The sequence below is a fragment of the Pogona vitticeps genome, chromosome 4 (assembly GCF_051106095.1).
Source record: "Pogona vitticeps strain Pit_001003342236 chromosome 4, PviZW2.1, whole genome shotgun sequence".
In the NCBI taxonomy this organism is placed as follows: Eukaryota; Metazoa; Chordata; class Lepidosauria; order Squamata; family Agamidae; genus Pogona; species Pogona vitticeps.
Window position 1 is genome coordinate 80,870 of NC_135786.1, and position 20,324 is coordinate 101,193.

General features: G+C 48.4%; 1 protein-coding gene across 3 annotated transcripts in view; it reads right to left on the reverse strand.

The window, feature by feature from the left end:
- The window catches only part of STAG3 (STAG3 cohesin complex component), a 52,985-nt gene that overhangs the window by 682 nt on the left and 31,979 nt on the right, over nucleotides 1-20,324 (reverse strand). For 2 of the 3 annotated variants that reach the window (XM_072996521.2, XM_072996520.2), the window contains 17 exons: nucleotides 11,872-11,975; nucleotides 11,671-11,763; nucleotides 11,481-11,570; nucleotides 10,086-10,286; nucleotides 8,283-8,353; nucleotides 7,822-7,909; nucleotides 7,561-7,650; nucleotides 7,365-7,457; nucleotides 5,662-5,824; nucleotides 5,398-5,531; nucleotides 2,956-3,057; nucleotides 2,725-2,870; nucleotides 2,416-2,544; nucleotides 2,134-2,324; nucleotides 1,812-1,974; nucleotides 1,531-1,722; nucleotides 204-325 (listed from right to left, as the gene is read on the reverse strand). In XM_072996521.2, coding sequence (XP_072852622.2) covers nucleotides 205-325; nucleotides 1,531-1,722; nucleotides 1,812-1,974; nucleotides 2,134-2,324; nucleotides 2,416-2,544; nucleotides 2,725-2,870; nucleotides 2,956-3,057; nucleotides 5,398-5,531; nucleotides 5,662-5,824; nucleotides 7,365-7,457; nucleotides 7,561-7,650; nucleotides 7,822-7,909; nucleotides 8,283-8,353; nucleotides 10,086-10,286; nucleotides 11,481-11,570; nucleotides 11,671-11,763; nucleotides 11,872-11,975 — 2,171 coding nt within the window. In that variant the 3' untranslated portion in view covers nucleotide 204. The remainder of the gene's footprint in view (nucleotides 1-203; nucleotides 326-1,530; nucleotides 1,723-1,811; nucleotides 1,975-2,133; nucleotides 2,325-2,415; nucleotides 2,545-2,724; nucleotides 2,871-2,955; nucleotides 3,058-5,397; nucleotides 5,532-5,661; nucleotides 5,825-7,364; nucleotides 7,458-7,560; nucleotides 7,651-7,821; nucleotides 7,910-8,282; nucleotides 8,354-10,085; nucleotides 10,287-11,480; nucleotides 11,571-11,670; nucleotides 11,764-11,871; nucleotides 11,976-20,324) is intronic. The other variant, XM_072996522.2, reaches the window with a different exon arrangement.

Consider the following 20,324-nt stretch of genomic DNA (forward strand, 5'->3'; position numbering starts at 1 on the left):
CCATGAAGTCCATTCCCACTGCCCAAGGGCTCTCATGGTGAGGCAAGGAGAGCAACACAGGTGAAGCCACATCCACCAAGGAGGCTGGGACAGCAGTGCTTCTCCTTTTGGGGGACACGGGGGGGGGGAAAGGCCAGGTAGATGAGAGGGGCCATGGCCAGGCCCTCCTGTGCCAAGCACTGGCCTGCCTCCCATAAATCCACCTCACGGGGCTCCTTTCTTCCATGTTCCATCATCACCTGGCCCAGAGCCCAATCCTTCCTCTTCTTCCTCACTGGTCTCTGGTGCCTTCATTGCTGCCTCTCCAGCTTGTGCGGATTGTGGCCTGTGAGGTAGGAACACACGGAATGCATCTGCACCACTCGGAGTCTCCCTCACAGCTCCCTTAATCCCGAGGGCTTCCGGCTTCCTGGCCAGGAGAGGCCACCGTCTCCCTGACTCTCCTGCCATCTCATTAACACCACTTTCACGCTGTTTGTACACAAGAGGCTGCGGAGCACACAGGCCTGCGCAAACAGCAGTCAGCTGAGGAACAAGAAGTCCCACCCACCCGAGCACCGTGCCTGCCCCACAGCTGCTTTTTGGAAAAAAGAGCTGTCAGTTTTTTTGTTGTGCCCTGATGTCAATATTAGCCAATAGAGTCATTCACAAAAAAAACAAAACAAAAAACTGAGCTGGGGGCTCCCTTTCTGATGTCCTCTTAATTCTGGGAAGGATAGAAGATTTGAGTGTGCCCTCTTTGGGACATTCCCAGAGCTTCCCTTGGACTGCAAATCCTGCGCAGGAGTCCCTCTTGGCTGGCCTGCAGCAGGTCACTCCAGCCCACTCTGCTTTGTGTGTTTTGTTGCTGCTGCCACCCTGTTGTTTGTGTCCTTTTTGGTTACTTTGATCATTTATTTAATATTTGTTCAACTTCTATATCACCCATCTGGCTAACAAGGCCATTCATTCAAGATCTGAAGATTGTTTCAGCTAAGCATTTAGTGTTTTTGTTATCCTCTTTGTGATGGTTTTTAACTGGAATAATAAACTCTAGAGATCTACAGTATTAAGTCAATATGAGCCACTCTTACAAGTTAGGTCAGTGCCGCTGCTGGAACCAAAGTCTCTACAGGGCGGAGGGGAGGGGAGGCTGGCACTGAGGCCAGAGTTCAGATCCCCCCCCCGCTCCCCACCAGGGGCCTAACTGGCCTCACATTAGTGAGGAACAGAGTGGACGAGCCAGGTCCACCACTGTTACTCTTTGGTGAAAAGGTGGTGTGTTCATGAAACATCAGATGATCTTATCCGAGGACAGCATCCCCCTTTCTCATCCAAGTAACTGTTGAAACCCCATTTCTGAAAGGAGCAGAATCTGATTCTTTCTGGTGCAGATGATTAACCGAAGCTACCCCACATACACTCTTATGGCCAGCCACAGGTGTGGAGGCACTAGCCTCCTCTGTGATTTTTGGAAGCCTGGAATCCAACCCTGCCACAGACAAAGGTCGGCCCCAGCCGCTTTACTGGTCCACCTGCGCCACCTCTCACCTCTGTACAAACTCCGACTCTGAGCCAGACTCTTGCCGTCCCAGCTGAGCGGCTGAAGGCAGAGGCTTCCCCCTGAGGCCAGGATGTGGGGAGCTGCTGGTGCTGGTGGAGAGGCTGGCCTTGTCATCATGGTCCTGCTGCTGGGGGCTGTGGAAAGCACCACGGGACGACGGAGAGTCCAGCCACGGTTGGCTGTAAACAGTGCAAAAAAGGCAGCAGCAAGTGAATAAGTCAGGATCAAGTGGGGTGGGGGAGAGAAGAGATGCCCCCCCGCCCCTCACCTCTGCACAAACTCTGATTCGGAGCCCGACTCCTCCTGCCCCAGTTGAAAGGTGGGAGGTGGGAGTTTCTTCCTCAGGACAGTAGAGGAGAGCAGAGGGAGCTGCAGGTGGCTGATAGCGCTGGAGGGGCGGCTGGCCTTGTCGCTCCTGGCCTCAGAGGACTCTAGCAGGGGAGAGAAGGTGTGTTAAGTTTCCACTGCCGCCCCCCACCCCAATCTCTGAAAGCAGACCCTTCCACACGCACTGCCAGCAGCAGCATGTTCAAGCTCTCCCCATCGGCTCCCCCACCCTCTCAGCCACTCTGCCAGGCACCCTCTCCCACCATCCAGGTGGCGCCTCCTCCTCTTGGGGGCTGATCTGGGCCTCTGCTTAACTTCTGAATCCAAGGGCTGTGGATCGGTGTCTTCTGGGGAACTCAAGGAACGCTGGTAGAGCAGGAAGGACGTCCAGCTGGGTGGCTTGCTGTTCCCAGAGGGAAGGTAAACCTGACGGGTCTTCTTCAGATAGGCCAGCCTGCCGGACAGGGTGGGGGTGGTTTCTGTTGTTACCGAAGGAGAAGGGAGCAGCAGAGGGTCCCCCTCTTCAGCCCCACGAAGACACTCACAACAGAGCTTTGTCTGGATCCAGCAGTCTTGGGGAGAATTCACTCAGCAGCTCCAAGAGGGGTAGGTTGACGAGGCCCAGAGCAGAGCTGGGGGAGGTTGGGTCCTGGAAGGCAAACTTTATCCCGGTCCTGAGGTGAAGGAGAGAGGCTGGGAGCTCTCCCTGGGAAGCAGACCTCCTTTCCACCTCCACTTTGCATCCCGGGAATGATTCCTGACCGGCCCATTCCTGTCCCAGGTGCCCCAGGCCACCCTCCTTCCCCCTTCCCACATGGCTGCAAGGAAGGAAAAGGCACCAGGCCGATGCTCACTTGTGCAGGGCAACGAGGGCCGAGCGGTTCGGCAGCTGGTGTAACCCAAAGAGCAAAGAGAATCGTCGAGCCAAGTCACGGATTTCCAGGAAGGCTGCAGAGTCCACACCTCCCGGTCCCTGTTCCATGAGCAGCTGCGTCCACAACTGCACGGAGGAAATCCAGTGAGCCCCCACCAAAGGCAAGCTCCGCTCCACCTGCAAGGCCCTGTGCCAAGCCATCCCCAAATACCTGCTGGAGAGACAGAAGCAACGTGCGAGCCCATTCATTACGGTCAATCTGGCGGGCCCGATTCAGGGTTTCCTTGATGATGTCCCCGTAATCACTGTAGAACTGAGGAAGGAAGGTGGAAGGGACAGGCGACATTAGCTGGGAAGATTCCTCACAAGCAACCATCAGCAGGTCAACACCAAAGATCATCATCAGACACTGTACTGGCGGGACCCACCCTGTGCCGCCCAGGACCATACCCGAGACCTAGTGCAGCCAGGGAAGTCCTGAAGCAAGAGAGCAGGTCAAGGGCAAAGAATGCACCCCACCCACCCACCCGAGGACCGGCAACAGAAGCCTTTGCACCTGACTGGACTGAATGGGGCTCCGCCACCCATTCCGAATCAAGCAGAGCTCTAAGTGTGCTTTGCCTCCGTAGGAAGCATCCAGCAGCAGACTCTGTCTCAACTGATCCAACAATCAGGCGGATGGAGAGAGAATCCGGTGGGCTGAGGCTGCAGAGGGAGAAGGTACTGCTGCCGGGTTCCTTGACGTGGATTCTCTGCAGCCGCAAAGGTAATGGCAACCCTGTCAAAAGGATCTGGAATGGCCCCTTGTGGCTGCCCCGCAGGTTTCCAGAAGGCTCAAGAGCGGCAGCTCAGACGGATGCGGCCACTGCCCCACCCGAGGGGAACGTGGCACACAACCGTTTTCGGCAGGGGTCAGACCTCACCTGGCCATATGGCAATTGGGGGCGGGACAGCCTGGCTCAAGGCTGTTCAAGGCAAGGGGCGGGTGGGCCTTCACCTTTGGCCAGCCCTGCCCTAAGGACTAAGAGGGCCCTGAGCTGCCACGCCCGTCAAGCCTAGCCAGTGTGCCCTAAGCACGAAGGGATGAAGGGAGAGGCCATTCAGCTGGCAGGCACCGGAGGAATCTGTGGGCAGGAGCAGACGGCCATTGTAGAAGGCATGCAGGTGGGCCCTGAAGCAAAGGCCACTCTGCTCTGAGGGCCAGTGGGGCTAAGAAGGAACCCCGCCTTGAGCAAAAGCATGCTTGGCAAAATAGCTGTCAGATTAGGGACAGCGCCAACGAATGGAGGAATTTCTCCTCTCCTCTTTTTAGATGTGGGAAAACACCAGACAGAGAAGGGCACTGGAGCACGACGCCTGCACAACATGCTGGGATTGGATGAAGGCCAAAGCACAGGCAAGGGCCTCCTGGAACAATGGTCAGGCTCTGCCCTCCATCAAGGTCAGATTATTAATTTCCTTCCATACCAGTCAAGAAATAATTTCCCAGGCAGTTCCGTACATCTGAACTATGGGCAGTTTCCTCCTGGTCAGGGGAGCAGAAACGAGGGGCCTGTGGAAGGCAGGAAAGGGGGCACCTTGCGGGGGTTCGATCCTCATGCCAGGAGATGCCCAACTGTCAGGAGGAAGGACCAATCGTGTGCAAGAAGGGAATATCTGGGAACCACAGCCTTTGGGGACGCTAAGACAGTGCAGGCTTAGCCCACTCTGGAGGTCAGCAGAATGGGCAGGAAAGCATATGGGGGGGGGGGTAGGGGGGCTTGTGGCCAGAGGAGTGTTCAGTAGCACACCTTACGTCCTTGTCTTTGAAAGAAATACTGTCAGTCCTTATGCTATCTTGAAACAAAAGGAAATGTTTTTCAAAAACAAAATGAAAACAAGCCATTTCAAAAAGGAGTTGGAGAAGTATCTGACCTTTTAGTTGGACACTGTATATATATATTTTTAGTATGTGGTTTTAAATGGGTCTTAATCAGCAGTTTTATTTATTATATGTTTATTTGCTTTTTAAACGTTCTAATTTCGCTGGCCCTTTTTAAAGCAATTTCAATATTTGTTTTTCTGAATGGTCTGTAAGTTGCTCTTGAGTTCCCCACTACAGGAAAGGCAGGTATTAAATCAATAAACCAAGTAAGGTAGAAGAAGAAGAAGACTCGCCGCCCCCCCAAGCTGTTCTGTCCTGGCTGAAAGGCCAAAGGCATATGGCATGAAAACCGACCAGGCCCAGGCCTAGAGGAAAGATGTGAGCTACAAGGTCTCAGCCTTTCTGGGACAGCTGAGTTAAGAAGAGCCCCTACCTCCCTTTGCTGGGCAAAGGAGGAGGAGCTGAGCAAAGGGCATACTGGAGACACACCAGCAACAAAACCACCCCTGCACTGCAGAGGAAAAACAGCTAGGCTCAGTTCCAGGTCAAACCCCAACTCTCACCTCCAGTCAAGGGAAAGGAGAGCAGACGCCAGCTTTCCCTTCTGTGTCCAGAGTGGCCCGGCTGCACGGGGCATCCGGGAAGACATGACAGAAACAGCAGGGCCACCACTACCCTCATGAACACCCCCCCCGTGATGCCGTAGGGCAAACCAAAGCTATAGGAAGGAGCTCCCAGCAGGGTCTGGGCCCCATCTCTTTGGGGTCCCCACAGCTCCCCATTCCACACCTTGGAGTAGTACTTGAACACATCAGAGGCAGCGCTCAGATCCAGGACTCCGTAGATGATGAGTTTGCAGAATCCAGCCAAGAGACGGCGGCGCTGGTGTAGCTGCTCAATCTGGACCATCTCATCTTCACCTTCTGGAGCAAGAAGCCAAGAGACACGGGATGGGAGAGTCAGCTGGTTCTCTTGATGGCACCCCAACCATCCGCCAGCCTGCCTGGGCTCCCCCTCAGCCCAAGGAACAGCCTGCGCAGCCCCCCTCCCTACCTTGGTCCTGGCTGTGGTTGAAGACACGGTCCATGAGGAAGCCAGCCAGCTGCAACTGCAGAGACGGCTCCGCCCGGTGCATGAGCGCCTGCAGCTCCTGGCGCCCTCCCTGGGCCAGCTGGGGCCCAAAGATCAGGAGCAGATCACTAAGGAGCACAAAGGCCTGGAGAAGGAGAGCAAGGGGCCATCAGAAAAGGAAACAAAAGCACCGCTTCAAATGACTCAGAATCAAGCCCATAAGAAGGGAACTACCCTTCCAAGCCAGGGAGGAAGTGTCAAGGTCTGAAACTTGGTGTACAGTGGCGCCTCGCATTATATTAATTCGTTCCAGCGAAATCGCTGCAGAACGAAAACATCGTAAAGCGAAAATTAAAAAGCCATTGAAACTCATTAAAACCTGGTTAATGCGTTCCAATCACCTAAGAACTCACCGTCCAGCGAAGATCCTCCGTAGGGGCAGCCATTTTCGAGTGCCTGTGCAGCGAAAAATGGCTCCTAAACACAGCGGGAGCCATTTTGAGCACCCAGCGGCCATTTTGAAAACCCGACGATCAGCTGTTTTGATCGTCGGAAAGCAAAAATCGGTTCCCGAAAGAGGGAATCAATCATCGCGCAGCGAAATTCGCCCATTCTAAACGTCATATTGCGATCGCTTTTACGATCGCAAAAACCTCGTCGTAATGCGGATTCGTCGTTAAAAGGAGCACCCGTCTTGTGAGGCACCACTGTATATAGATAAGATTACAGTAAACAACAGATCTAATAGAAAACTGTATAAACTTATAGCACCATCTCTTATCAAATTTAAATTTTTGAGATGTACGATTTATGTAGCCAGTTGTGTCTGAACCTGCAGTAAAAAAAGTTTTTTAAAAATAGAAAGTTAGAGGGGATAGATAAAACATACAGTAGATGTTTGTCAATGTAATCTTTCCTCACGCATGACATGGAGTAAAAATAAAATACATGAGAATTTCTACTACAGTAGCACAAACAATAATTCCACATTGTGAAACCTGGGTAAACAGGATGCAATTGTGTATTTGTTGTTTATTATTATTTTTATTCATTCAAAATATTTTTATCCCACCTTCCTCCTCAAGAACCCAAGAAGAACATCATTAAAAAGACAATATGTGGGGAGGGGGAGGAGAGAGAGAGAGAGAGATGCATTGTCTTTTGTTTTTATGTGTGTGTTATTAGGTTATAAGCTCTTACATTTTAGAATGTATTTGAAACATTTTCATTGCTTGTTTTTACTTAAAAGAGTCTTTACTTGTATGTTGCTTTTTGCTTGTTTGTTTTTTTGCGTTTAAAGTTTAAATCTTTTTCGTACGTTAATGGGTTTAAATTATTATTGCATGTTTAATGGTATTTTAGCCTGTAATTTATTGTACTGTGAGCCACCTGAGGTCCCCTCCCCAGAAGAAAGGCAGCCTACAAACCATACACAATAAATAACGAGTTCTCAATGGTGGTGCTGGGATCACAGTGGAGGGGGGTCCCTCAGCCTTCTAGTGCTTTTTTTGTTTTTGTTTACAGCTCCTCAACTCTTTAAGTTCCAAAAGGGCTCCTCTTGTGTTGCAGACACAGACATGGGGTGGAGGTGAAGCCCATCCCTGTAACCATTCCTTAGGTTTTGTGAAGCAGCATGAAGCGCCACCCCTGTAGCTCCCCTGGCCTAGGCCCCAGGGGCCTCTCACCTGCTCCTGGACACGAGGGTCCATGTCCACCAGGCAGCTCTGACAGAGGGAGAAAAATGTGGCGACTTTCTCCTGGAGGTTGCTGAGCTGCTGCTGAGAAGAGAGGAGGTCTGAAGCCAGGAAGGGACTGGGACAAGGGGACTGACTCTCTCAAAGCATCCCTCCCCCCCCCCCGGTCCCTCCCCAGCGGGCTCACCTCAGAGGAAAGGGGGCCTTTGTCCGCGTGCAAGAGTGCCAGTTCCCAGAGCAATGAGAAGTGTGCGCAGGTCATAGCAGAGACCACCACCTGCGAGGAAGGCAGGCAAGCAAGCAAGCAAGCAAGCAGGGGGACGTCAGTTCTGTTGTCTCTCCACAGGAAGAGAGAAAGTGGGGAGGGGGCTCCCCCTTCCCCTCAGGAATGGGAAAGGGAAGGGGGCAGGGCAGGAAGCGCACCCCCCACCCATGGACACCCGAGTACCTCTGTCGGGACCTCGCCAGTGTCCACTCTGTGGTGCAGGAGGCGGACGCAAGGCTCAAGGAAGCGCCATGGAGTCAGGTCGTGAGCACTGCAGACAAAGCAGAAAAAGGCCCAAAGCGTGCCAAACACTCCCTTTCGCCCACTCAGCAGAAAAGGTGCCCGAGTGAGCAGATGGGACTCCCAGGGACACGGGGGGGGGGGGAGGGGGGCTGTCAGTCCAGCAGAGGAAGGAAGGGTTGAAGCTGATGGGCTTCCATCCACCTCCTTGGAAGAGGGAAGGTTCCTGCACTGACAGGAACCTTCCAAGACAGAGGCTGAATGGCCACCAGTCAGAGATGCTTGGGCAGTGAACTGGTTGGTTTGGCAGCAGCAGGTGGGTTGGACGAGATGAACCGGGGGGGGGCATCCCCTCCATATTTTCTCATGCTGTGCTACTGGCATCTGCCTATTCTCATTCTTACCTGTGGAAGATGGCAATGCGCTTGAGGGTGGTGGCCACGCTATATGCCTCCTCCTGCTCCAGAAATGAAGACTTTTGAAAATGAAGAAACAAAACAGAGGACTTACTGCTAGCGGTTCCTTACCTGCATGGACAGCAGTAGGCACTGCGATACAAGCTATTCCTTTCTGCCCTGTTTTGGGAAGTAGCAAATTGAAGACACAATAAACCTCACTTCAAAGCCTTTAAAACAGAATAAAAATGTAGCCAAAAAGTGAGATGAGCAGGCAGAACGGAAGATTGTTTTCAGAACTGAAATTTGCTAACTTAAACTCAGAAAGTTTGTGGTCAAACAACTATGGTCCACCCTAGACAAGAGACATCACTGTTGGCCTGGTAGGCAGTACCACCAAAAAGCCTTCCCCAGGAATGCTTCTCCAGGGAGCAAAAGGGGCGAAGGCGTCTGTGACCCCCCTCCACTGCAGCACCCCCTTCACCCTCCCCATGACTCCAAATCTGCTGCAGAAGGTTGGGGCACTGTCCAGAGCAGACTGAGAGGGGAACGGAAAGCATCAAGCCAAGGACAGTGGTCTCATAAAAAAAAAAAACCACAAGGAAATGGCAATCCCTCCCTCCCTGCCTTTAAAACAACCAAAAAAGAGGAGATTTCGGGAGGTTGTCAACTGATTGAACATGAGGAGGAGGAAGGGTTTTCCTCTGCCATTTCACTGTTTCTTGCTGCCTGTCGGAGTTTTTTTAAATCTCTGTATTTTAGAATGTGTTTTTCTGGTTATTGTTTATGTACACTACAGAGTAGCAATTTGCTAGATGGGCAACATAAAAATGGCACGAATGACCCAAACTCTTGAACTCAGCCACTGCTCTGATCTAGAGCTTAATCTGTTTTTGCCGCTTTTCAATGCAAATGTTTCTGCTTGCTTGCTTAGGAGAATTAGTGCCACTTCTTCACCCAATAGTTACAAAGCCATTTAAAGAGGTGAATGATACTCATTATTATACACCACTGTGTCATTTTCAGGTTGTGGTGGAACATACCAGCAGACATGTCATGTTGTTGTTGTTGTTTAGTCGTTAAGTTGTGTCCGACTCTTTGTGACCCCATGGACCAGAGCACGCCAGGCCCTCCTGTCTTCCACTGCCTCCTGGAGTTGAGTCAAATTCATGTTGGTCGCTTCAGTGACCCTGTCCAGCCATCTCATCCTCTGTTGTCCCCTTCTCCTCTTGCCTTCACTCTTTCCCAACATCAGGGTCTTTTCATGGGGCTACCTAATTGACAGTTAGCTAATAACATAGCTAAATAGTCTCAAACAATTCAATGTAAAGCATCATGAATTTATTAAGAAGCAAAGGGGGACTCTCTTCTAATGTAGCCTGTTAAAGAGACAGGAAAGACAGAAAAAGGCAAAAGCAACAGAATTCCTGGAGACCGTCTGCATCTGCATGTGAGGATCAAACAACTGCACTGCTTGAGACAGGCCTGTGTTTGTTTTGCAGGAGGGAGGGAAATAATCCATCTTGGGACACTCTTAAAAACCCTTCCACACAAAAAGAAAATGGGGTGGGTAGGGGAAGAAAGCCACACAGGCATGGCTGTGGTTAGGGCACGCCTGCAGCCCATCGCTGTACAGGCCAGCTCCCCACCCCTGCCAATGCCACAAGCTCTGGGGGCACTTCTGCCCTTCATGGACTCCCTGTCCTCCCCTGAAAAGCAGTCCCTCCTGAAACACGCACAGGGATGGGATCAAGCCCCTTCAGCCTCCACCTCCATGAAGGAGGCCGGCCTGCAAGAGACTCCTTGATGTACCTGGAGCAGTTCGGTGACTTTGAATTGGAACTTGTCCGCCAGATGGTCCACGAGGCGGCTGCGAGCAAAATCTGCTCGGCTGTAGAATGCAAATTCCGGACAGCAGAGCACGTGAAGAGTCCGGGAAGCTGCCTGTAGCACCTCGGAGTCGGTGTGCTTGTCCACTACTTCCCATAGCTGAGTCAGCAGCAGTTCTAAGTACTTGGGGACAGGAAAAGAGCATGCCATCGGAAGAGGCAGGATTGGGGCAGGGGATCTGGACAGGCTCATTTGGGCACATCCTCACATGTGCCGTTATTAATTATTAGTTTCATTTCTGCGACATGCTTCTTCTGAAGACACCCAGAATGGCACATTCCTCCACACTTTTACAACACTCAAGTAATAAAATACATCACATCAGTAAAAACAATGCAAAGGAAGATCAGCAACACTAAAGCTTACCAGACAATTTTATCTTCTATACATTACCAGATAACGAATGCTTGCCATGCTAAGTGGTAGAAGAGCTCTTTTGGAAAATCTGAAGGCCTTCCGAGGCAATCCTGCTTTGCTTCCCCTCCAGCATCCCAGCAGGGGCCCAGAAAGAGAATTCCAAAATCACAGAATCATAGAAAAGTGAAGTTGGAAGGGGCCTACAAGGCCATCAAGTCCAACCCGCCCCCCACTGCTCAACGCGGGAATACAATCCAAGCATATCTGTCAGGTGATTAAGTTTTTTTTTTTTGAATGCCTCCAGTGTTGCCGCACTCACCAACTCCCGAGGTCACCAGTTCCACTGTCGTACTGCTCTAGGGACAATGCAGGAGCAGCGACACAAGATCTTTTCTAAGAGTCGATCCCTTGAGCAGAGCAATTCTGGAGAACTTCAACTATAGGCAGAAGCAGTCCAGGAGGTACATGGGGGTCCAAGGCTTTGCAGGACCTCAAAGCTCAAAAGCAACACCTTGAACTGAACCCAGAAAGCCAGCGGTGGCCAATGCAGCAGCTGCTGCTGCCAACAGAAGGTGACCTCTGACCCTGGTGGGAGGGCGCCCATTGATAGCCCCGCTGCTGCTTTGCCTTGCAGGCTGCTGTATCGGTTGTAGCTTCCACAGGGCCTCTAAGGTAAGCCCCATGTAGGCTGAATTACAGTAGTCTAACGCCAAGGTTCCTGCTGTGTGTGGCGCGCACACAGTCATCTATTGCATCTGTTCCCTACTTCTCCTTCACTCTACTTTGTCCTCACATCAGTGCTCCTGGAACGGACATCAGGAGGAGAAGGGTGGCTGACTCGTGGTGACATGAAGGGTTTTTACCTCTGACCATGGACTTAAAACCCCATTCTCCCAAAGTCCACTCCCACAGTCTAGCCGACCCACTGCGTGGCCTGTGGAGGGAGGCGCTGTCCCCTACCTTCTCCAGCCGGCCTGTGCTGTAAAGGGTCAGGTCCAAATAGCAGACAGCCTCCAGAAGAGGTACCACTTTCTCTGCATCGGCCGAGAACTGCAAGGAGAGCAGAAGGAGAAGCAGCAGCCCTGGAGGCTTCGGCCCCGCCGCCTGGGGCACAGCTGGGAACCCCACTGGGCCCCACGTCTCTGCTCACCTTAGCCAACAGCTGGGGCAGCAGTGGAATGAGGTGCTGGGTGAGTCTCAGACGGTCCTCGGCGTGCACTTTGCGCTCCCTAGCAGAGAGCACCTGGCAAAGGAGGCAGACGGGATGGGGAGAAGGGGAAGTGAGGCACCTCGTGGGCTGCATGGGAACGGGGCAAACCCATGGAAGAACCCCGTGCAGCCTTTGCGGTACCTTCTTTCCAGAGACCCTGCCGACAGGCGGGTATCCCTCCGTGGCCTGTCTTATGCTGGCCACCAGGAGCAGAACAAGGGCACTTTCCTGTTGGTCATCCAAGCCTGGTGAGAAAGAGCAAAGTTTAGCCATTCAGGGGAAGCCTCCCACCCTCCCACCCACTGCCTGTTTGATCCTGTTAGGCCAGCATCAGCTGACTATTTGGACTGGGAAGCCACAACAGCCACCTTACAATGCTCCAGGACCATGCCACAACCCCACAAACTGTGCTCAGTTTGCTGTCCTCTGAAGATGCCGGCCACAGAGACTGGCGAAACGTTAGGAAAAACCACCTTCAGAACACGGCCAAGAAGCCTGAAAAACCCACAACAACCATATGTCCTCACAAGGTTACAAAGAAAGGGAAGTTATTCCGTTTATTGTGGAGCTGCCTCTCTTGCAATGGATGGAGAATAATCTGAAATGGATAAAACTGCCCTGCTTGCCCTAAGAGGAAGAACTGAGTCTCTTCATCCAATTTTAGTGCCTTCCCCCAACCAATAAAGGCCTCTCCCAACTTGAATTTACAAAGCTCCGCAAACAGCAATTCCACATGCCAAAATCATCATAACTGGCCATTACGGTCAATCTTTTCTTTCTTTCTTTTTTTCTAAAGTATTATCTACATGTTTCAGTATCCCCTAAGGTGGGCTTAAATTTCCCTTTGTTTATTTTTCAGTCTTATGGAAGATATAAACATGTAGTTGTGGAAACGACTCTCAACATAAACGTAATACTCCCTTATGACATACAGTGGTGCCCTGCATGACAACGATAATCTGTCCCGGGAAAATAGCTGTTTAGAGAAATTGTCATGCGAAAACCCTTTCCCCATTGGAATGCATTGAAACCTAGTTTAATGCATTCGAATGGGGAAAATACCTCGTCATCCAGCGAAGATCGCCCATAGGGAAGCCATTTTGCGAGCGCCGATCAGCTGTAAAAATGGCTGCCCTGTGAAGCATGGGTCCGGAAAACACAGAGCAGCTATTTTGCGGAGCCGAAAAAATCATCTTGCGAACAAATGGTTCGCGAAGCACAGACCTAATCGACGTCCAGCGAAAATCCCCCATAGGAATTACTGTTTTGCGAATTGCTATAGCGATCACAAAAAGTCATCGTCATGCGGATTTGTTTAGCGGGGTCGTCGTTTAGCAAGGTACCACTGTATTCCATATAACATTCCCACTCTCCAAGAAAGGAGACACCAAATAATGTGACAAGACCAGCTATTCTTGTAAATTAAAGAGCCTCCTCTGTCCCACCTCCACTTCCCTAAGACAGATTCCAAAGGAGACTTGGGTTCTGAGGTGCTGTGGTGGGTGTGCAGAAATGTTTAACTTCTGAAAACCTTGCATAGTGTTACACAAAGGGTCTGTTCCCCACTATATTTTCAGTTGCCCCTCTCCCATGGCAGAAGACAAAATTACCTCTATCAGAGCATCCACAAGATAGATGGGCATTTACCCTTGCGAGGTGCAATACTGCACCTTCGAACTTAGCACAGGGCAGATATATGGGTTTACCCACAGAACTGAGTGTCTGCCCCTGTGGTCAGGGAGTGGCTGAATCCTTGCAGCATATGTTGTTCTACTGTATCTTCTATAAGGATATCTGCCTGTCTTATCTAAGCACTTGCCTTTCCTCCCATTCTGGGTGGGACAACCTGAGAAAAATTCGACAACTCCCAGGTGGCACTATTAAGTAACTTACCCTGATAACAGCCAGATACATCTACTCCATCATGCAGAGGCGATGCAGCGTGCTGTCACAGAATTGTTGTTATTTAACATATTTGAGAAAGCTGTTGTTGTTTAGTTATTCAGTTGTGTCCGACTCTTCGTGACCCCATGGATCAGAGCACGCCAGGCCCTCCCGTCTTCCACTGCCTCCCGGAGTTGGGTCAAATTCATGTTGGTCGCTTCCGTGACACTGTCCAACTACCTCTGTTGTCCCCTGCTCCTCTTGCCTTCACACTTTCCCAACATCAGGGGCTTTTCCAGGGAGTCTTTTCTTCTCATGAGATGGGCAAAGTATTGGAGCCTCAGCTCCAGGATCTGTCCTTCCAGTGAGCACTCAGGGTTGGTCTCCTTCTGAACGGATAGGTTTGTTCTCTTTGCAGTCCAGGGGATTCTCAAGAGTCTTCTCCAGCACCACCATTCCAAAGCATAAATTCTTTGGTGGCTGGCCTTCTTTATATTCCAGCTCTCCCTTCCATACATTGCTACTGAAAAAACCATAGCTTTGACTATGCGGACCTTTGTCGGCAAGGTGATGTGTCTGCTTTTTCAGATGCTGCCTAGGTTTGTCATTGCTTTCCTCCAAAGAGGCAGGCATCTTTTAATTTTGTGGCTGCTGTCACCATCTGCAGTAATCATGGAGCCCAAGAAAGTAAAATCTGTCACTGCCTCCTTATCTTCCCCTTCTGTTTGCCAGGAGATGATGGGATCAGTGGCCATAATCTTTGGGTTTTTTTTTTATATTGAGCTTCAGACCACTTTCTGCACTCTCCTCTTTCACCTTCATTAAGAGGTTTCTTAATTCCTGCTCACTTCCTCCCATCAGAGTGGTATCTTCTGCATATCTGAGGTTGTTGATATTTCTTCCAGCAATCTTAATTCCAGTTTGGGATTTATCCAGTCCAGCCTTTTGCATGATGTATTCTGCAGGTAAGTTAAATAAGCAGGGAGACAAAATACAGCCTTGTCGTACTCCTTTCCCAATTTTGAACCAAGCAGTTGTTCCATATCCAGTTCTAACTGTTGCTTCCAGTCCCACATATAGATTTCTCAGGAAATAGATAAGTTATTTAGGCACTCTCATTTCTTTAAGAACTTGCCATATTTTGTTGTGGTCCACAGTCAATCACAGAATTTACTGTTGCAGAATGACAAGCCCTAAATATGCATTTGGCTGTTCCCTGCCACGTTAGCTGTTGAATGTTTTATCTGCATTTTAGTGTGTTTTAACTTTGTACCGTATGCCAATAAAGGTTACTGTCTGTCTGAAAAGCCACCATGGTCGAAGATGTCTTCTGCCTTACAAGGTCTAAGTTATGCTGTTGGGATTTCAGCCACTGAGTGAGAACTGCCTGATGTTGAAGCTGAACTCTGAAAAGGAAGAGGCACTAGAGGTCACACCGCAAATATATGCTGGCTACAGAAGCATACAAAAGAATTTTAGTATCTGTGTGTGCTTTATTGACATCAACAAAGCCTTTGGCTGTATTGATCATGAAGAGCTATCATAAAATCATAGAAAAGTGAAGTTGGAAGGGGCCTACAAGGCCCTCAAGTCCAACCCCCTGCTCAATGCAGGAGTACAATGAAAGCATATCTGCCAGGGGATTATCGAAGTTTCTCTTGAATGTCTCCAGCATTGGAGCATTCGCCGCCTCTCAAGGTCACGGGTTCCATTGTTGTACTGCTCTAACAGAAGTTTTTCCTGATAGTCAACCGAAATCTGGCTTCCTTGAACTTGAGCCCATTGTTGCGTGTCCTGCATTCTGGACATAAAGCCCTAAACGGTTTAGGACCTTGAGAACAGATCTTGTCCCTCCTCTGTTTGACAGCCTTTCAAATATCTGAAAAGTGCCCAGTGAGATGTAACCATTTTCTGCCTGTGACATCAGCTATGGTGAACAAAGCGCTTGATCGCTGCCACCACTTCCTTTGACCCTTTTTTAAATTTTTTTTTTTAACATAAGGGGTGACAAAAAGGAAAAGGGGGCTTAGGAATTTATGAGGAAGAGGAGAGACCATAACATGCTAACAACCATTCTGTACTTATTGCCATATCAAAGTTTTAAGTTATTCTGTTTTCTCTTTTCTGCCTTTTAGATTAAGTTCTCATTTCAATATATGCTATTTACATGTTGCCTGTTAATTTGGTCCATTTGTTGAATAGGTCCCATCTTTCTGTTGCCTTTTGTAGGGGATAGTCATTCATGACTTCTGATAAAATGTCCATTTCTGCTATTTCCCGTATTTTTTCAATAAGATCTTCTTGTTTCTGTATCGTCGGACTTTTCCAATTTTTTGCATATAGAATTCTAGCTGCCGTAACAATATACATAACTATATGTTGCTTTGACTTATGTATGTTGTCAGGTATCATACTCAATAAAAACAATTCTGGAGTTAATGGCACATTACAGAGCATTATTTGTTGTAACATAGCATGTACTCTTTTCCAGTATTTGTTTGCTATTCCACATGACCACCACATATGATAATAACTTCCCACTTGTGTTTCACATTTCCAACACTTATTTGATACATCTGTATACATCTTTGACAGTTTTTCTGGGGTCATATGCCACCTATAAAACATTTTATATATATTCTCTTTAAGATTAACCGATCTTGTAAATTTTATGTTACTTTGCCATATTTTCAGCCATTGATCAATATTAATATTATGCCCTATGTTTTGTGCCCACTTTATCATACATTCCTTAACCATTTCATCCTGCATTTTAATTTCCAACATATAGTTATACATTTTCCTAAAAATTTGTTCTTTTGAATCCAACAGCAGCTTATCAAAAGTCGTTTGCTCTGAATAGAAACCCTCTATTTTGTCTTTTGCATATCTAGATTCTAACTGTGCTCTAGGTCACCAATCTATATATACATTCTGTGACTCTAGTTCTTCCTTAGACCTTAATTCACCATCCTTTTTTAATAAATCTTGATATCTTAAAAAATTTGCTTTTGTCATAAGTCCAGGTTTTGTAAAGGCCTCTATCGGTGACACCCATGCAGGTATTTTGTGATAAATTTGTTGTATAATCTTTCTCCACATTCCCAATAAGGCTCTTCTTATCATGTGTGAGTTAAAGTTCAGTTTGCTGTCCTCTGAAGATGCCGGCCACAGAGACTGGCGAAACGTTAGGAAGAACCATTTTCAGAACACGGCCAAGAAGCCCGAAAAACCCACAACAACCAATAAAGTTCTTTTGTTCTTTATCCTTTTTATACCATAGATAAGCATGCCATCCTAATTGCAAGTCGTGGCCTTCCAAGTTAAGTAGTCTAGTGTTTTCTAGGGTTATCCATTCTCTTATCCAATCTAGGATGTGTGTTTAGTCGTTTAGTCGTGTCCGACTCTTCGTGACCCCATGGACCAGAGCACGCCAGGCCCTCCTGTCTTCCACTGCCTCCCGGAGTTGACTCAAATTCATGTTGGTTGCTTCGCAGACACTGTCCAGCCATCTCATCCTCGGTCGTCCCCTTCTCCTCTTGCCATCACACCTTCCTAACATCAGGGTCTTTTCCAGGGAGTCTTTTCTTCTCATTAGATGGCCAAAGTACTGGAGCCTCAGCTTCAGGATCTGTCCTTCCAGTGAGCACTCAGGGTTGATTTCCTTTAGAACTGATAGGTTTGTTCTCCTTGCAGTCCAGGGGATTCTCAAGAGCCTCCTCCAGCACCACAGTTCAAAGGCATCAATTCTTCGGCGGTCTGCTTTCTTTATGGTCCTGCTCTCACTTCCATACATCACGACAGGAAAAACCATAGCTTTGACTATTCGGACTTTTGTTGGCAAGGTGATGTCTCTGCTTTTCAAGATGCTGTCAAGATTTGTCATCGCTTTCCTCCCAAGAAGCAGGCGTCTTTTAATTTCAGGGCTGCTGTCTCCATCTGCAGTGATCATGGAGCCCAGGAAGATAAAATCTGACACTGCCTCCATATCTTCCCCTGCTATTTCCCAGGAGGTGATGGGACCAGTGGCCATGATCTTAGTTTTTTTGATGTTGAGTTTCAGACCGTTTTTTGCACTCTCCTCTTTCACTCTCATTACAAGGTTCTTTAATTCCTCCTCACTTTCTGCCATCAGAGTGGTATCATCTGCATATCGGAGGTTGTTGATATTTCTTCCAGCAATCTTAATTCCGGCTTGGGTTTCTTCCAGTCCAGCCTTCCGCATGATGTATTCTGCATATAAGTTAAATAAGCTGGGGGACAATATACAGCCTTGCCGTACTCCTTTCCCAATTTTGAACCACTCAGTTGTTCCATGACCAGTTCTAACTGTTGCCTCCTGTCCCACATATAGGTTTCTCAGGAGACAGATAAAGTGGTCAGGCACTCCCAGGATACAAGCTCTATAATACAGAACCCAGTCCGGCAGACCAAAGCCACCCCTGTTTAACATCTTGCATTGCCTTAATTTTAATTCTTGGTTTTTTGCCTTGCCATATGAATCTCATAATTATCTTGTTGAGTTCTTTAAAAAAGGACTGTTTTAGTACGATAGGAATCGATTGGAATAAAAATAAAATTTTTGGCAAAATGTTCATTTTGATCGTCGCAATTCTTCCCAGCATCGATAGTTGTACTTTATCCCATTTCTCCAAGTTGTTCTGTATCTCCTTCATGAATTTCATGTAGTTATCTTTAAACAATGTGCTTGTCTTCTTTGTAATTTGTATCCCTAGATATCGAATTTTCTTTTCCTCTTGAAAGCTCGTCTTCTCTATTAGCTCCTGCCGTTCTTGTTCTCTCATGTTTTTAGTGAGTATTTTGGTCTTCTTTTCATTTATTCTCATTCCTGCCATGTCACCAAAAATTTTTAACATTGCCATCAAATCTTCTATTGAATACAGTGGATCTTCCAATATGATGACTAAATCATCCGCAAAAGCTTGGAGCTTATAGACTTGTCCTTTTACTTTTAATCCTTTCACTTCCTTTTTATCTCTAATTTGGTCATTTAATATTTCTAGAGTCAAAATAAATAGGAGTGGAGACAGAGGACACCCCTGTCTAGTGCCTTTCTGTATTTGAATTTCTTTTGACAACTCGCCATTTATTCTTACTTTTGCCTTTTTTTCAGTATATATTGCTTTAATTAGTTTCATAAATCTTTCTCCAACTTGCAGTGTTTCCAACGTATGTAACAAAAAGTTCCAATCAAGATTATCGAAGGCTTTCTCTGCATCCAAGAATATCATGGCCATCTGTTTCTCCAGGTGCGCTTCATAATATTCCAAGGAATTTAAGACTATCCTTATATTATTCTTCATCTGTCTTTTAGGAAAGAACCCAGACTGATCTTGGTGTATCAGGTGGATTAAGGTTCTTTTCATTCTAGTTGACAGAATAGCCGTACAGTGCTGCCTCGCATAGCGAGGTTAATCCGTTCCGGATTAACCCTCGCTATGCAGAAACATCGCTGAACGGAACGGGGAAAGCCATAGAAACGCATTGAACTTCGTTCAATGCATTCCTATGGCTTGAGAACTCACCGTTAAGCGATGTTCCTCCATAGCGCCGCCATGGTAAGCGAGGGCAGGGCGCGAAAATGCGGCGCGGACCTTCTGGCGGCCATTTTGGAACCGCCGATCAGCTGTTCTCCTCCGCTTCGTTATGCGATATTCGCTAAGCAAACCGCTTAGCAAACATCGCAAAGCGAAAAAACTCCATAGGGGCCATCGCTGAGCGAATGCTCCAGCGATGGCCCGGAGTCCCTCGTTAAGCGATTTAATCGCTCAACAGGGCGCCCGTTAAGCGAGGCACCACTGTATATATTTTGTAGACCACATTCAACAATGAAATTGGCCTATAATTTTGTATTTCTTTACCTTCCGTGTTTTCTTTGTGTATAAGAGAGATTGTCGCTTCAGTCCATGTTGCTGGTATTTTCCCCTCTTCTTCGACATATTCTAGCAGCTTTTTAAATGGCTGAAGTAGTACTTCTTCCAGTTCTTTGTAATATTCCGCTGGTAGCCCATCTGGGCCTGGTGCTTTCCCCTTTTTTTTTGTTTTTTAAGGGCTTCCATAATTTCTGCATGTGTTATAGGAGCCACCTCCTTTGACCCTTGACCGGCTTGGCTAATCAAAGCAGCCACACCTGTAACAACTTAATGGGCCACTGCCCTCAAGGAGACACTCCTTAAGCCCATAAGGAAGAAACCAAGTCTAGCGGTGGACAACACTGGCACTTATGGCCCGCCGCCAATGTCTCTTTCCTCAGCAAAGTGGTAGAGAGGGTGGTGGCTGATCAGCTTCAGGCCCTTTTGGATGAAACCAACGCCCTGGATCCATTCCAGTTGGGCTTCAGGCCACGCCATGCCACGGAAATGGCACTGGTTGCCCTGTTTGATGATCTGTTGAGGGAGGCCGACAGGGCAAAACGTCTCTGCTGGTTGTCCTCAATATCTCAGCCGCCCTTGATACCATCAACCATGGTATCCTTCTGAGGAGGCTCTCCAAGTTAGGAATTGGTGGTCTGAAGCTTGCCTGGCTCCGATCCTTCCTGGAGGACCGTCCTCAGAGAGTACAACTTCCGGAGAGTGCATAGAGTCTCATAGAGTCTCAATTGTGGGGTTCTGCTTGATTATCTCCCCAATGCTGTATTATATCTAAATGAGGCTGCTCAGCAGGGTCGTCAGTACACTGATGACACCCAG